Below are 16262 nucleotides of genomic sequence, written 5' to 3' on the forward strand. Positions count from 1 at the left end.
ACAGTTTCCGAGCTTGTCTAACATCAAGTGTTAGTAGGCTGCATGCCCAGGTCCAGGACCCAGTCGAGTATGGCACTGGCCCCTAAGCATAGCCAATCATGGCAGCTCAACTGTTAGAACGCCAGCATAAATCTGTCAAGATAGAGGATCAAACATACGACAAAAAGCTGTTGAACATAATGATGTCCAATTTTTACTGCAATATCAGAGTATTGTTTGTATTCTCAAAACATACGAAACGAGCTTTACATCACATAGTACTAGAGTGAACTTTGAAGGATATTCAGCATAGTATTCTTGCCCATTGAGATGAACAGCTTTTCCTTTGATCTTGCGTCAGAAACAACGACAGAAAATATTTTGTCTATCCTTTCACGTAAGCCTTCTAAATAGTCCATAATACGGCAGTAGTGCCAAGATTACATTGGTAGCCAGAACTGTTGTATTTACGCGGTGAAGCTAAACTAACCAGCAAGCTAGTCTTGCAGCATTAGGCATACACTTGGTACTGAAATCCAAGAGATACAGCTGCTTATCGCAGTTAATGCCCACACCTAAACAGATTTTGGTGCTTCAGACTGCTTTGTTGAATATGAACAGTAAACTTTATACAGGATCTGAAAAGCCATATAGAACGGAAGGAAAAATAAGCTTGACAGGGTGGTAATCATCCACAGCTAGGCACAGTTACAAAACGGTTCCAAGGCTTGAAGCGCCTCCTTTGTGAGTAGTTTTGTTTACTTCGTCTTGGACTTCAATGATGAGGAAGGCAGTAACTGAGCAACCATACACAAGAAAAACAATTAACACCTTATGACAGGAAAACAAAGACGTGACAGGCACAGGAGGTTTAATTATCCACAAACCTGAAAGCATGATATCAAAGATGAGACTACACCAAATGCTCCAGTCACTCGTGGGGTGACTTTCTTGGGAGCCAACTGAAGAAGGCCGACAGCCACAACTATGTCCAAGGAGGACTTCACAAACCCCAGTAGCCTTTGCTGTGCCTGCTTTTGCAGCAGCTCGCGCTCCTGCAAAAGAGTGCTATTTAGCTTAGAATTAAACTTCATAGGTGGTTTGATTCAGCGCCTGAAACTGAGGGCCGGATGTGTTGTTTTAGCTTTAAAACAGGAATTCAAAGGTACTAAGGCCTCCAATTTGATATCGATAAACAAAACTTTCAAATAATTACTTTTTCCCATCACCCAAAAAGGGTTATTGAAGGAACGGATGCTGGCAGGCCCAGACACCAAACCCCACATGAAGTAGTGAAAGGCAGTATAATGCACACTTCAAATACATGTAACACCATTTTTAGCTGCCACCACAATGCCGAACACGTCCTCGCTACAATTTTTGAACAAAGCCTGGATGGGAAGAATGTCCTCAAGCCTAGCACGATGAAATGTTCCTTGCAGACTCATCACAGACATAAGCAGCGGTGCAAGACACTTTCTATTTGCTAAACAAAAACTTAATAATTAGTTTTTACCGCAACCAAAAAACTCTTTAATAAAGAAACAAAGACTAGGGTCAGAAGACTTCGACAGGCCAAAACCAAGAGATCACATCTACAGTAGGGAAGGTGGTACAATGCGTTACAAAATTTGTACCCACCACCATGGCACTGAAGACTGTCCTAGCCTCTAGCTGATTCTAGAACGAATCCCGTAGATCTAAGCAGTGGGAAACAGATTTAGAGCAGAGCTAATCAAACCATACGCAACAAAGGGATAGCCACCACCCGCCACAGAAATGAAGCTTAAAGCTTTTGGTTGAGTTTTCTCTCCCCAAAGAGGTGCAACTAAGTGACAACTGTTAACCCCAGTTAGCCTCTTCATACATCAAACATACACCTGCAAGTTATGATGGCCTACTAGTCAAACATTAACCTTGTCATACATCAAACACACCCATGATGCAACTTATGATGGCCTACTAGTCACCCTTTAAACAGGGTAATAGCTTTCTGCCGCATATTCTAATGCTAGCAATCCAATATTCAAAAGGCACCATTTGCAATTTACTTCTCCTCACACATGCATGCACACCCAAAAGTATCCATGCCTTGCTACTACTTAGATCTGTTGCACAAGAAACTTACACCATAACTCACAATTACTACATTTTTAAACGTGTCAAACTGTGTTTAATTGATTAGAAACTAAACATGATGAGTCTCTTGAAACCTACAGGACTTATCTAGGTTTTACACATCTGAAAATGATCATTTGGATTGATATGGACAAATACAATGTAGTTCACATAAATATAATTGTAAATGTAAATGTAAATTGTAAACAACTTTAAAGTTGCATGTTTAAGAGCAAGTGAGTAGTGTATAGGTTGGACATCATTTGACAAAACAAAGTATAATCTCAAAACTGGACATCCAACTCACACCAAAGCTAGTCAATATAATAACACTGACCAAGTCTACATTGCTCTGAGCAAGGAATGAGACACAGTCCTCACAATTTCATTCAACCAGTTCTTCAAAGAACTTACCGATTTGTCAACCACCTGCTTCTTCTTCAACAGAAGCCGTAACATTTCACACAACTGCATCAATAAGCCCAGTCAGTTGCATATACATCCCTTGACACTTACCTTACCAATGTCAAAATTGACTATACTTACCTCATACAAGGAGTTACAACTACAACCTCCAAGGAAACAGTATAATGAAAGTTTGGCGATCAACTCTGTGCGCTCCTTGTTCTTTCGAAGAGCAGAAAAACAAATTTTGCAACTTCAGCATTCAAGTTGCCAACTGAGTAGACTATAACTCCCAGCAATACTAATAATAGAAGCAATAACACGTTTACCAAACCTTATAAATTCCAGTTCTCCCAGCCCACACGACTTGATCCAGTAGAAAGAAAGTGGCCATTAAGGAGCTTTTGGACTGCCGGAACAAAACCAGTATAAAAAGTGAGTCTTCACTGGGGCTGTCACACACCATGTTGCTGCTGTAAAATGCTTACTACACCTTTCTTACCTTTCCAAGAAGCACCACTGGTAACGGTGTTGACCTAGATGCAGGTGCTATTAATGCTTCCAATTCGTTGACAGACTGCCAGTCCAACATAAGCACCAGAAGTGAACAAATGCAGAAAGCAGGTGTAAGTCCACAGCAGCCACCCCACTATCAAGAACTGATCGAATGAACGAACCTTCAGCAAACGAAAAACTTTGCGTGCCAAGCTTGTGGACTTATCAACTTCTCGTGCTACCCCTGCCTCCCCACCGCTGACAAATTTAGAACCATACTGTATTGCACGGCATATCTTATCCCTAGCTTCAGCTTGATTTAGATAAATTCTCAGCAGAGTTAGCTGAGCTCGAGTAGTGTCCAATGAATCCATTGCCCAAACTTGTGGTTAAATATCGTCTAGACCCCTCCTAGTAATCTGTTCAAGAAAGGTGGAGAAGCACCACATTGGTCAAAACAAATTTCAAAGTCTAAGGATGACATACCTCCAGTATTTGCCCCAAAAAGGGCAAGGCACGAGATGGATCGTGCTCAATCTACTGCTAAACGAGAAAATTTTAAGTTTTTGAGGTATACGTTCAGCAGGGTCTCTACTTTTTTGAGACCAAAAGTGAGAAATCATTGCTACAGGGAAGGATGATCAGCAAGAAATATTTTCTGGGAACCTCGGTTCAGTAAAAATTGCCGGAAAGAGATTTGTTAAACAACAGAAAAACACCAAACGATAGAGAGGAGCAAGACTATTTCATTTCTCATCCAGCACAAATGGAGAAGTGTTCTACAGTAGTCTCTCTTAGAAATATGTCGACACAAAATACACATGGGTGGTAAAGAAAGTTCGGTGAGGACCTTACTATGCAGAGTTCATGTGTAAGCATTGAGTACACAAAATACACGTGGATTGTGCAGAGAGTTCATTGAAGAAGTTACCACGCATCAGTCTTTATAGATAGACTCCAGAATAAGAACGAGACAGACAGTCATTCTCGTTGAACTAGCTGGATGCCATAGCTTGGATTAAAAACCCACCAAAATATGCTCTGATAACAATCTCGATTCTCGCACTTCGCAATTTTGCTACAAAACTATGGTCCTAGAGGATGCAGTTAAAGATCAAACTTGAGGAGAACCGAAGGTAGAGTCTCACCTTTCAATGAGCGTAGAGCGCAGCCTGGAGGAAGGAGGATGGCCAAAATGGATTGAATTGAAAAGCAGGGTGGAGGAAGGGGCAAAAGGAAAGCCAATCAAAACCACCAGCCGGCTCGCTCTATAGAGGGCACACACACACACACACACACACACACTCTCTCTCTCTCTCTCTCTCTCTCTCTCTCTCTCTCTGTGGGGCCGTGTGACGATGACGAAGGCGATTATGAATGTGTGAAGATACAAGCTCCTCTTTTTGCTAGCTTGATCTTTCTTGGTCTTCTTCGTGCCCGACCCTACATTCCTGCCTCATATCCTGTCGTTCAATTATTTATTCATATTTACACGTGCAGCAAAAGGAGCCTTTGTTTTCTTCGTTTCTTTTTTTTTTCCTCTTGTTTCCATAGAGCAAGGGCACACTATTGCACTCAAGACAACTCTTTTTTTAATGAGAACATAAAAAATATATATATTATGTAATAAAAGAGAAATTTACCACCTCCTTAAAAAAGAGAGTAGGAGAAGGCTATCTCTCCGAGAGATTACAGCTAGGGAAATTGAACTACAATTGCACTTGTACTTTGGAGTAGGCTTTCGCTACAATTCGGTGGATATGCTCCTTACTCTTCAGAGAGTTGAAAAGAGCTACAATATCACTTACTATCTTCTCATACACATTCTCAATGTCATGCTTGCAGAATTTCCATATTCCATGAGCTGTATCATTCCTACACCTCCAAATATTGTTGCAAAACCACCACTCTAATTACGACCCAGATCAGCCAAGCTTCCTCAATCATAGTGCCACAGTCCCCTAGAAGAGCTCATTTAAGGTAAATGGTGCTAAAGAAGGTAGCTTTGAACATTAGATTCTCCACCTTTTTCCAAACTTTCTGAACATTAGATTCTCCACCTTTTTCCAAACTTTCCTTACTCGATTGCACTCCCAAAACAAGTGTGGGATGGTTTCTTCATTTTTGTTTTACAGAACACACAAAGGGGGTTTGAAGCGTAGAAAGAGCTGGTCTTTTTCCTGGTTGGGAGGGTTAGGAACATTATCCTCCACATGAAGAGATTGAATTTGAAGATGGGGATGTCATTCCAAACTCTTCTACATCTTCTCTCCCAAACTTTTGTTTAAGTCAAAGGGGAACTTGTTGGACCATCTGGTTTTCAACCTATGCAAGTAAATAGGTGAGGGGATGTGAAAGTGTTTCCTTTTTTTTTGCCTTGCCTAGGCGGACACCTAATGGGGTTTGGAGTGCTCTCAGGGGGGGGACATGATAGGGAGAGAGGCCATGGGCCAATCTTCCTTTTTGTGCCCAAAAACTTCTACAACCAAGGTGAGTTCTTCATTTGAAAGGGAGAATTCCTGGATTAGTTTCCTGCATGATTTCTATTTGGCTTCATGTACATTCCATAAATCTAACCATCAACTTGGCTCCTTCGCATTTATCTTACAAGATAGAGACTTGTTGACTAAAATTGGGTAGTAATCGCCCTCGTAGGCCCTTTTCTGAGACCAAATTAGCTGGACCATCAAGGGGTCACCTTTGGAGTTCTCTTTCCAAATTGTGGATGTTACAAAGGACTTCCAACATAGCAATACATTCCTAGCTACTTTAGAGCCTTTAATTTTGATTGTAAGCCCGCCTCCCATAAGGATCTCTATGAAACTTAAGCCCTGCATCTTAGGGGAGCATTTAGCTTGATGCAAAAAGAAGTTGATGATGGAGTGCTAGGGATGACTCCAATCTATATTTTGAAGCAATGAGAAAGAAAGTATTGCCGCTCTACGACTGACCTCCTCTAATCCCCATCCTCCTTCCTCTTTCAGGGAGCACATCTGGGACTAGCTTACCTCGGGGCATGTATTGTTACCTCTATAAGACCAAAGAATGCTCTAAAGAGCTTCTCTAGCCTTTCCCAGCTTGACTTGCTGAATGGGAGAACCACACCAATGAAGAGGGTGTAGGACATGAGGATGGACTCAATCACCACTAGCCTTCTTGCCAAATCACCTATAAAACCAGACTACCTTGTCATTTTCAATTTGATTTTATCCAATAGCCTCCCAATAGAAATTACCAAGAGAGCCTGTCATAGGCCTTCTCAAAATCCATGTTGATGACTAGAAAGCTCCCTTGAGCTTTAAGGGCATAGTCTAGAATGAGGAGTAGATTGAGTATTAGATCATGAGCTTTAAGGGCATAGTCTAGAATGAGGAGTAAATTGAGTATTAGATTGATGACTAGGAAGCTCCCTTGAGCTTTAAGGGCATAGTCTAGAATGAGGAGTAGATTGAGTATCAGATTGTGAATTTTTCTCCCAAAAAGGAAGTTGAACTGTTGAGGGTTGACCAAGGAGGGTAACACAAATTTGATCCTACAGGCCAAAGCTTTGGATAGGATTTTGTACGATGTATTTAGCAATGTGATCGGCCTCCAATTGGATGGGACTACTCTTTTAGCAGACTTTGGCAAGAGCTTGCCATATGCTTCAAGCTTTGAATACCATCTCTAGTTCGGCTGTTGAGAATGGACTTTCTAGTTTGCAATTCTGCTCCCCTTGTATTTTCTTATCAAGTAACCCCAAGAGCTAGGCCATTTTATACATGACTCCCTAAGAAAGATCAGGAGGGGTACTGACCAAGTCTTTGAGATATTTATCAAAGGTCTTTGCTATTTCCCAATCCTCCATGCATTGCTCCCCATTTTTGTTGAGCACAGAGATTTCAGTGTCATGCTTCTACTTCACTTTTAAGACATCGAAATAGAATTTATTTGGGGCTTCTTCTTCTATTGACCACTTAGACTTGAGTTGGATTTTTGTAGCCTCAATCCTCCTTTATTCCTGTGTTTGCAAGAAGGCCTCAACATTCCCAAGCAAGTGCTTCAATATCTAGTCATCCGATGATTTTGCTAGAGCTAGTAGAAGGTCATTCTTCCTTTGCACTGCTACTTCTTCTAGTTCTCTTCTTCTCCTTGCTTTGTTGTGGCCATATCCTTTAGAGAAGCTCATGATAGCAACAATGCACCTTGCCCAATTGATACCTAGGTCCTCAAGTGCGTTGGAGGTCTCCTGCCATATCCTTTGGATGGCCTTGAAATAGGTCGATTCCCACAAAAATGATGTATTTCATTTGAAAAGGGGGGGCACTAGAAGATTTTTACAATAGATCATATTAAAATAGGGTATGGTCGGGATATGGCCAGAATCCTCGCAGTCACACCACATTCAGGTGTAGAAGTCGACACGGAGTCCATCCAACAAACACTACTATTGCCATAGGCTTGGTCAAGGTGAGCTTCTCTCCATGTTGTGCCTTGGTGGCGATTATGCCATGTGTATTGTACTGGGATATCGAAATGATTGGCAATGTCTTTAAGTCCCTTTCAAGCCACCAGGGTCAACCAAGCCTGTTGCTCATCCTCGATCATAGCGCTGGAGCCATGTGACCTATCATCCTTATCCTATGTCATATTCCAGTTCCCTATTAATAAGGTTGGGGAAGCATCTATTTTATTAAGGATCCAATCCCAAAGCCTGGCCCTCTAAGCGGACACATTCAAGGCATAAATCAAGCCGACTGCTAAGTCCTCACCATCCCATTTCATTCTAACTTCGACTGTTGAACCATTGCGATCTTGCCAAATGACAGTTGCGTAGAGAGAGCCTTTGATGCATAAGGCAGTATCTCCTTTGCACTTAGTTCTTGCTTCTTTGTAGATTTGGTAGCCTGGCAAAGCTTCTAAGGGATCACTCCCTGTTTTGATTTCTTGCAGAGCTATAATGTCAGGTTTGTGCCTTTTAACTAGCCTAAAGAACAAAGTCTTCTCCTTTCACTGCAAAAGCCCCAAACATTCCATGACAAGATTTTGACTTTCTTCGATAGCCTATTCATCTTCCTCTTCCATATGATCACTTCTTCATCTGCCAGTGAGGCAAATACATTCCTAACCACCAAAGGCTGTCTGGCAAGGGATTTTAGACTTTGTTTTTTTCCCCTACCTTTCTTCTATGCCAATCTAGAGGCCTGATTTGGTGCCTTGTTTTCTTTATTATTGCCATCATTAACTTTACTCCTACTGTCATGAAAGGGAGCGACGGATCGAAGGTTGGACTCGAGAGCTATGGCGAGAGAGCAAGAACAAGAAAGTGAGAGACTAGAAATGGGAACTCCAACAGTCACAATGTGTGACCGGGCCTTCCTTTATTCAAACTATCACTAAAAGAATAAAGAATAAAGTGACGATGATGGGCGCCCGCCACCTGCAGTGTGTAGTGGCGATGACTATCGGTGTAGTAATACACGGGCGGCTAGGCAGAGGTGCCTTTACCCCCAACAACCTCCCACTTAAAGGCGAATCTGCCCCAGTGAGGAGTGAAAAGAAAAAGAAAAAAGACAGTACAACATGTACATATGTACAACAGGATGAGGAAAGACGTCATCTCATCCCACCCCCATCAACCTCCTAAGGAAGGCAAAGCGCTCTGTAGAGAGGCTTTTCTGAGCAGATCTGCAGGATTCTGGTCAATCGAGATCTTGACAAGATCAACTGACTTGTCCTTTAACGACCCCATGTATGAAGTGATACCTTACCTCAATGTGTTTCGTCTTCACATGGAAGATCGGATTCTTGACTAACTGAATAGCACTCATAAAATCCGAATACAGTGTAGGGATATCATCAATACCAAGGTCAGCAACTAAACGACCCAACCAAATGGCCTCCTTGCAAGCTTTAGTGGCTGCAACATACTCGGCCTCTGTAGTAGAAAGGGCCGTGCATTTTTGCACCCTGTACATCCAAGAAACAGCACCTCTAGCATAGGTGAATACATAGCTGGAAGTGGATTTCCTACTATCTGCATGTCCTGCATAATCAGAATCAGTGTACCCCATGACTCCTGTATCCTGGCTACCATAGCATATGCACATATCTGCAGTGCCCTTCAGGTACCTCATGATACCCTTCACGGCATCCCAATGCTTCTTGCCAGGTGTAGCCATGTAGCGTGCCACAACACCAACTACAAAGGCAATATCTGGACGAGTGGCTATCATGGCATACATAAGACTACCCACTGTGGATGCATAGGGAATCTTGGCCATCTCGGCCCTCTGCCCATCTGTCTGCGGATAATCAGCCTGTGATACCTTCACATAAGAAGGCAATGGACAGCCAATAGGCTTTACGTCCTGCATGCGGAAGCGCTCAAGGACTTTATGAATGTACTCCCTTTGCGACAAGTAGAGGAGTCCCTGATGCCTTCGCATCTAATGTGCATACCAAGTATGTGAGCGGCCTGTCCCAGATCTTTCATCTCAAAGCTCTTCTTGACCTGAGCCTTAAGATCATCTAGCTCATCATGAGCTTTCCCTGCTATCATCATATCATCCACATAGAGTACAAAAATCAATAAAGAACCATCACGGGCTTTCTTCGTTTAAAGAAACGAAGCCATAGCACTCCGACTGTACCCCTGTTGTGACTGCATAAAGGCATCAAACTTATGATACCACTCCTTAGGTGCCTGTTTCAAGCCATAAAGACTTTTCTTCAAATTGCACACTAGGTGCTCCCTGCCAGGTTCTGCAAAGCCTTTAGGCTGCTCCATATAAATCTCATCATGCAAGTCCCCATGTAAGAAAGCCATCTTGATATCCATCTGGTATAAATCCAAGTCAAGCTGAGCAACCAAAGCCAAGACTAAGCGCAGGGTGGTCATCTTAACCACAGGAGAAAAGACCTCGTCAAAGTCCACACCATGCTCCTGCTTAAAACCCTTTGCTACCAATCTAGCCTTGTATGCCGACTTGGGGTGTCCAGGGGTACTTTTTAGCTTGTACACCCACTTGCATGGCAAAGCCTTCTTGCCCGTAGGCAAGGAAACCAAATCCCAAGTGTCATTCTTATGCAGGGAGTCTATCTCAGACTGCATAGCCCTCTCCCAGGAGTTACTTTACCCTTGTGCATAGCCTCATCATAGGTGAAAGGCTCTCCTGCATCTGTAACCAAGATATAATGCATCGAGGGCTGAAATCTATCAGGTGGACGTCTGTCTCTAGTAGACCGTCTCACGGCAGGCTTTGCTGCCTGCCCAGTTGCCTATCCAACACCCTGACCATGAGCATCTGTTGCAGCTGTAGGCTATCCAACTGGTTGTGCGGGAGCTCTCGGCTCCTCCTAAAATATGACCATGTGGATCTCAACAACTCTCTTAGGTTGCCTATGCATTTTGTCTTCATGGAAGACTACATCATGACTGTGGATGACTTTCCACGCCTGCAGATCCCAGAGACGGTAACCCATCTCGCCTGCATCCCCATAACCAAGGAAAATGCATTTGACACTCTTGGGATCCAGCTTACTTCTCTTGTCCCTGGGCACATGGCAAAATGCCTCACATCCAAAGACAAGGAGATGCGCATAAAAGGGAGGTTTTCCAGTCCATACCTCCTCTGCAACCTGGAAATCCAAACCACTAGAGGGTGATCTGTTTATAACATGCATAGTTGTACTAATTGCCTCAATTCAAAAGCTCTGTGGTAGGCTTGCATGGCTAAGCATACTGCGTACATGCTCCTGGATGGTTCTATTCATCTGCTCAGCCAAACCATTCTGGGGGGGTGGGTGGGTGTAGGGGATGGTCAACTGACGCTTAATACCCCTCTCATCACATAACTGCTCAAAAGCACGTGAGACATACTCAGCCCCATTATCTGTCCTTAGGCATTTTAGCCTATACCCAGACTGGTTCTCAACCAATGCAAGCCATCTCTGAAACACAGCCAAGACATCGAATTTTAGCTTAATGGGATAAGCCCAAAATTTCTGCAAAAAATCATCTATGAATGTAACAAAATACTTTGCACCACCTATAGACTGACAAGGCATGGGCCCACAGACATCCGAATGTACCAATGCCAAGGGCTCACTCATGCGTGGCCTACCAGACTTCTTATGCGTAGATCTAGTCTGCCTGCCATAAAGACAATGCTCACATGAATCAAAACATGCATAATCAAGGGGCGGTAAGTACTATAAACTAGAAAGCATTTTCATTCCCTTCAAAGGCATATGGCTCAAACGGGCATGTCAAAGAGATACATGTGGGATAGAACCCACATACAAAACATGATCAAGGGAAGAAGTTGATACAATGAAGGGGTGGAGACTGCCAGCCTTGGCACCTCTCGCAATCACAAGTCTGCCATGAGTGACCTTCCATGCAGAGTCTCCAAAACATACATGATATCCTGCATCATCAAGCTGTCCAGCTGACATGAGATTGCATGTCAAAGCAGGTACATGACTCGTTCCATATCCATCATTCCTGTCTCTAACTGTCATAGCATGCGACACACGAGAGGCGTCCAAATTCTTACGGTTAACCTCTTCTTGCAGAAGAGCACTCTCAGCATCAGATCATTTCAAGGTAGCAGTAGAGGCACATAATACAGTGCGGAATACATCCCATGACTCATTAAGAGTACCAAGCAAGAAAAGAGGAGTGACATCCTCTACAAAAGTAATGTCCTGCGAAGTCAAGTTCTTGAGTATAGCATGGAACTGGCTCAAGTGAGTAGACATAGTCACATTCTCCTTCATGCACAGATCCATAAGCTGCTTCAGCAATTGCATTCTTACCTTTAGGCAAAGGTACCAACTCCCATGTAGCATTTGCTTCCAAGGCATCCATTTCTTCATCCATGGCTTTCTCCCATTTTTCTTTTCCCATGGCTTGCTCAAAAGAAGTGGGTTCTGGTTCCTGTATCACTTTGACCATATATGCATAGTGGATGGCTGTAAATCCATCATATTTCAGCCTATCCACAGGATACCTAGCTCTGGTAGACCTACGCAAAGTAGGCTCACTTCCAGGTGCTCTCAAAACATCCATGGTCTTCCTTACTCCAGGTGTAACAATAGAGGGGATACCCAACTCATCATCAATGCTCTGTTCTAAGCCACTGGATTCACCATCCACATAAGAGTGACCTGCATTCACATCAAACATGGGCTGATCTACCTTCTCTTGTCCTTTTCGTGAAACCTGCATACCACTATCTGCATTGCTTTGAGAAGATTCTCCTGATCTCAATCTACCTGTCCATGGCGAAGAATGTGAACCAGTGCTAGAGGACACTCCAGGTCCACTAATATTTTGTGACTGCTGCTGTGAATTCTGTGCAGCATTACCATTTTGTGCATCTACATCATCAATCACATTTACTGGTTTATACCAGCTACTCATCTCATCAAAGACAACATCTTTGCTCACTGTAAACTTACGAGTAGAAGGGTTATAGCATCTATACCCTTTCTGCTGCAAAGAGTAACCAATAAAGATGCACTTCTCAACTTTTGGATCCAACTTGGATCTCAACTCATCTGGCACATGAACATAGGCAATGCAACCAAAAATCTTCAAATGAGAAATATCTGGTTTCCTACCAGTATACCTCTCCTCTGGAGCCATCCCATGTATTGTTGCAGTGGGAGTCCTGTTCATTATGTAGACTGCTGTAGCAACTGCTTCAGCCCAGTAAAAATCTGGCAAGTCTTTTTCATTGAGCATGGCACGAGATACCTCTCCAATATGCCTGTTTTTCCTTTCTGCAATTCCATTTTGTTGTGGGGTATGACTGCATGAATATTGTTGCTTTATGCCATGCTCCTGCAGGAACCTTGCAAACTCATTTGAGAGGTACTCTCCCCCTCCATCTGACCTTAGGCATTTTATTTGCAGGCCTGTTTCTTTTTCAACCATAGCTTTAAGAGTTTTGAAATGCCCAAAAACTTCACTTTTCTTTTTCATAAAATACACCCAAACTTTTCTGCTATAGTCATCAATAAAAGTGACAAAATAATGACAGCCTCCAAGAGATGTAGCTTTAGTAGTCCACACATCAGAGTGGATTAATTCCAATGGCTTCTTACTCTCTTGAACATGTCTAGGAAATGGTTTCCTTGCCTGTTTTCCAAACTGATAGGCTTCACATACCTTATGCATTTCTGCAACCTTGAATTTAAGCAAACCTGCAACAATATTTTGGGCCTGCATTGATTTAAGTCGCTGTACATTAACATGACCAATGCGTTTATGCCAGATATCAATATCTGCAACTACGCCGGTCCCATGTGCAAACATTGCTGCACTCAATTCAGACATGTCTGCATCCAATGTAAACATTCTGTCCTTATTCTTTCCTTTTGCTATCAAGCGACCTTTATTTTTTATATCCTCAACAAAGCATCCATGAGGATTAAATCTGACCTGCAAGCCCTGCTTAACCATTTGACCAACAGAAACCAGATTCTTGGTAATATTCGGGACATGAAATACATCAGACATGTATTTCTTTTTCCCATCTTGCATAGACAAAGGAATTTTTCCAATCTGCACAATAGGATGTGCAGTATCATCACCAGTCTCCACAAATACTGGTTTTTCCATTTTCCTTGCATCCTCCATCCATTCTGCATGACCTGTCATGTGGTTTGATGCACCTGAGTCAACATACCACACATTGTTGCTTTTTTCTGCACTTGTCACAGAATTGTTTATGTGCTGCACCATAAACAAATGCTCATTTCTGTCATCACCCTGTCTACTAGAAGATGCATAATTCCCTTGTTGCAATTTTCCATTCATGATGTCATTTTGCTTTTTATAACAGTCTTTAGCCATATGACCCATTTTACCACAGTAGTAGCATTCAACATTGCTGTTTGCATTTTGGCCTCTTTGCCATCCACCACGACCTCTTTGGCTCCCCCTGCCTTTAGAGTAACCACGTCCTCCTCCATAGGACTGGTTTTCTTGAGTTTGCTGCATATTCTGATTTCTACCACGGCCTCCAAATCGGCCTCCTCTACCTCTGCCTCTACCTCTTCCAGCATTTGAGTAGAAGACAGCTTCTTTTGAAGTTCCGTCTGAAGAAGATGCACCACCATTTCTCTGCTCCTCAGAAATTAGAAGAGCAATCAACTCCTCAAAATCAGGAAATCTTTCACAGACGGAAATGGATGTTCGGAACTGTGCATAATCCTTTCCTAGACCATTCAATGTCATAGAAACTAAATCATCATCTTTCACTGGCGACCCAATGGAAGCAAGTGCATCTGCAATCTTATTCACCTTCATGTGGTAGTCATTGATGCTCATATTTTCTCTTTGCACATTATGCAACTCTTGCTTGAGTTGCATTTTCCTGGCTTGCGTATTTGTGCTATACATTTTTGACAAAGTATCCCATGCCTCCTTTGGCGTACTTGCATCTTGAATATGCACAATCATAGAGTCTGAAATGCTGATAGACAGCCAATACATAACTTTCCTGGCTCTCTCATGCCATGCTTTAAATGCCTGCATTTGCTGTTGATTGGGAACATCAGGAAGAACTGGTTCTTCTTCATTTCCTGCAACAAATTTCCAATATCCTTTTCCCATAAGGAAATTTGTCATTCTAAACTTCCATGCTTGGAAGCTGTTCTTGTCAAGCTTTTTAGTGACAATCTGTGAGAGAGAATCAGACGCCATTACAGAGCACTGCAAAAAATTCTGTCACTGCAGAGAACACAGCTTCAGCCTCACAAGGGCAAATCTGCAAAACTGACGAAAGTGGTATTTAACCACACAGTCACTTCCTAGTGACGATTTTGCATCAACAGGCAACAAGGATGATTTTGTAACTCCCAATATCTCTGCGCATAGGCATACGATGCAATTTCTACAGTAACTTTTCACCGACCTGTAGAACAGTGGCTACACAGCATAAAACTGGGCCTTTTCCTGAGTGCGTGCAGAAAACTTCCGCCTCCAAAACAGGCCCCGAAATGGCCTCAAATAAAATAAACAGGGTCGCCAAGGGCTAAAGCCCTTTCCCGTAGCATATACTGCCCTCTTGCTTCACCGCAAAGGGCGTCTCAACCTGAGACAATGTACTCTTGCAATTTCCGGCTGTGCTACCTGCAGAGATCTACTCCCAAAACAGAAAATGAAAGCAACACTGCTCCTCTTACCAGAACACCGCGAGCTTGGCTTGCTTTCTTGCGCTCCTTACCACGAACAAGGCTCTGATACCATGTTAAGATTGTGGGAGAGAAGGAAGGAGTCTCGCTTGTAGCTTTCTTGCTTGCACAATGGGGAAATACACACAGAGGTGGAGGCTGAAAATAGTTTTCCTCTTCTTAGTTGTGTAAGCCAAAAGAACTCTCATACAAAGAAATAGAAGAACCCTATATATGGGTCTCAAACCAAACTCAAATAACTAAGGTGGCATACTAACTGAGCCACGAACTAGAGTAGATAAGGATAGATGTCATGTAGCTATTATTCATGGGCGGTGTACCAACCGCATCTGCAACTAACAAGTCGGTGACATAAATGCACAACGGTCACCCTGGCATATCACGAGTGGAGCTCGATCTCTCAACATGCATCACATACATTGACAAGTGTGTTAAAAAATATTTTATGGGTATGACTACTTTTGGATTTGTAAATGATGAATTATGTATCTTATGATTTTGGGCTTGCACAGTTGTACAAGTCGAGCACTTGAGAGGGCAAAGAGCCGAGTGATAAGTGCCCTTATTATGTAGGACAGCTCTGGAGGCTCAGGGAAGCTTAGAGGGGATCTGAGCCAGTAAATTTCCTATTGATCGCGGATGGAGTGCGATCACATATGGCAGGGATTGGAAGGTCCTATCCTAGGCTAGATGGTGTATTTTTGCAGAAAGATAGTTTTGTACCACTCTGCGGAGTGATGGTGAAATAAAGTATGTAATTTTCAAATTATTTGTTATGTGCTAAATTGAGTTTAACAAACCTAGTTTAATAGAATAATAAAAGGAAGCCGATTTTATATGTCCAAATAGCATGGTAGTATGCTTTGCTAATTAGAAAACTAAGCAAACCCAATCGAGGAAAGTAGGAGGCTTCGATCTTGATGATCGAACACTTATGACTGGGTGGACCCGATAAGTCGAGTCTAGATAGAGTTGGTTAAATTGTGACCCTCCCAATATCAATAGGATTAGTTACCAGGCTTAATACCATTTTAGGGGGCCAAAGCTGAGATTTTACCTTATGGGTAGGGGGATCG

At 42.7% G+C, this 16262-nt stretch overlaps 1 protein-coding gene across 2 annotated transcripts; it reads right to left on the reverse strand.

The window, feature by feature from the left end:
- Nucleotides 1-267: 267 nt before the first annotated feature.
- Nucleotides 268-4304, reverse strand: LOC148010791 (peroxisomal membrane protein 11-5-like). 2 transcript variants are annotated; one of them, XM_087672250.1, is made up of 8 exons: nucleotides 4146-4304; nucleotides 3180-3416; nucleotides 3005-3079; nucleotides 2837-2911; nucleotides 2644-2724; nucleotides 2512-2565; nucleotides 867-1034; nucleotides 268-776 (listed from the first exon to the last, which is right to left on the reverse strand). In XM_087672250.1, the coding sequence occupies exons 2-8, from the start codon at nucleotides 3369-3371 to the stop codon at nucleotides 738-740; spliced, it is 684 nt and encodes a 227-aa protein (XP_087528376.1). In that variant the 5' UTR covers nucleotides 3372-3416; nucleotides 4146-4304; the 3' UTR covers nucleotides 268-737. The 2 variants fall into 2 exon arrangements, with proteins under 2 accessions (XP_087528376.1, XP_087528377.1); XM_087672251.1 differs by lacking the exon at nucleotides 4146-4304 and adding an exon at nucleotides 3929-4086.
- Nucleotides 4305-16262: the final 11958 nt, after the last annotated feature.

This window comes from Lygodium microphyllum, chromosome 29 (assembly GCF_053477565.2).
Source record: "Lygodium microphyllum isolate KBCC chromosome 29, Lygodium_microphyllum_v1.1.10, whole genome shotgun sequence".
Classification (NCBI taxonomy): Eukaryota; Viridiplantae; Streptophyta; class Polypodiopsida; order Schizaeales; family Lygodiaceae; genus Lygodium; species Lygodium microphyllum.

Bases quoted from the DNA above. Each gene is read 5' to 3' on its own strand.
- LOC148010791 (XM_087672250.1), bottom strand. From the start codon at position 3,371: ATGGATTCATTGGACACTACTCGAGCTCAGCTAACTCTGCTGAGAATT. The intron at 3,080-3,179 runs GTTCGTTCATTC...TTGGACTGGCAG, and splicing joins AAGTTTTTCGTTTGCTGAAG to TCTGTCAACGAATTGGAAGC. The intron at 1,035-2,511 runs GTAAGTTCTTTG...ACTCTTTTGCAG, and splicing joins AGCAGGTGGTTGACAAATCG to GAGCGCGAGCTGCTGCAAAA.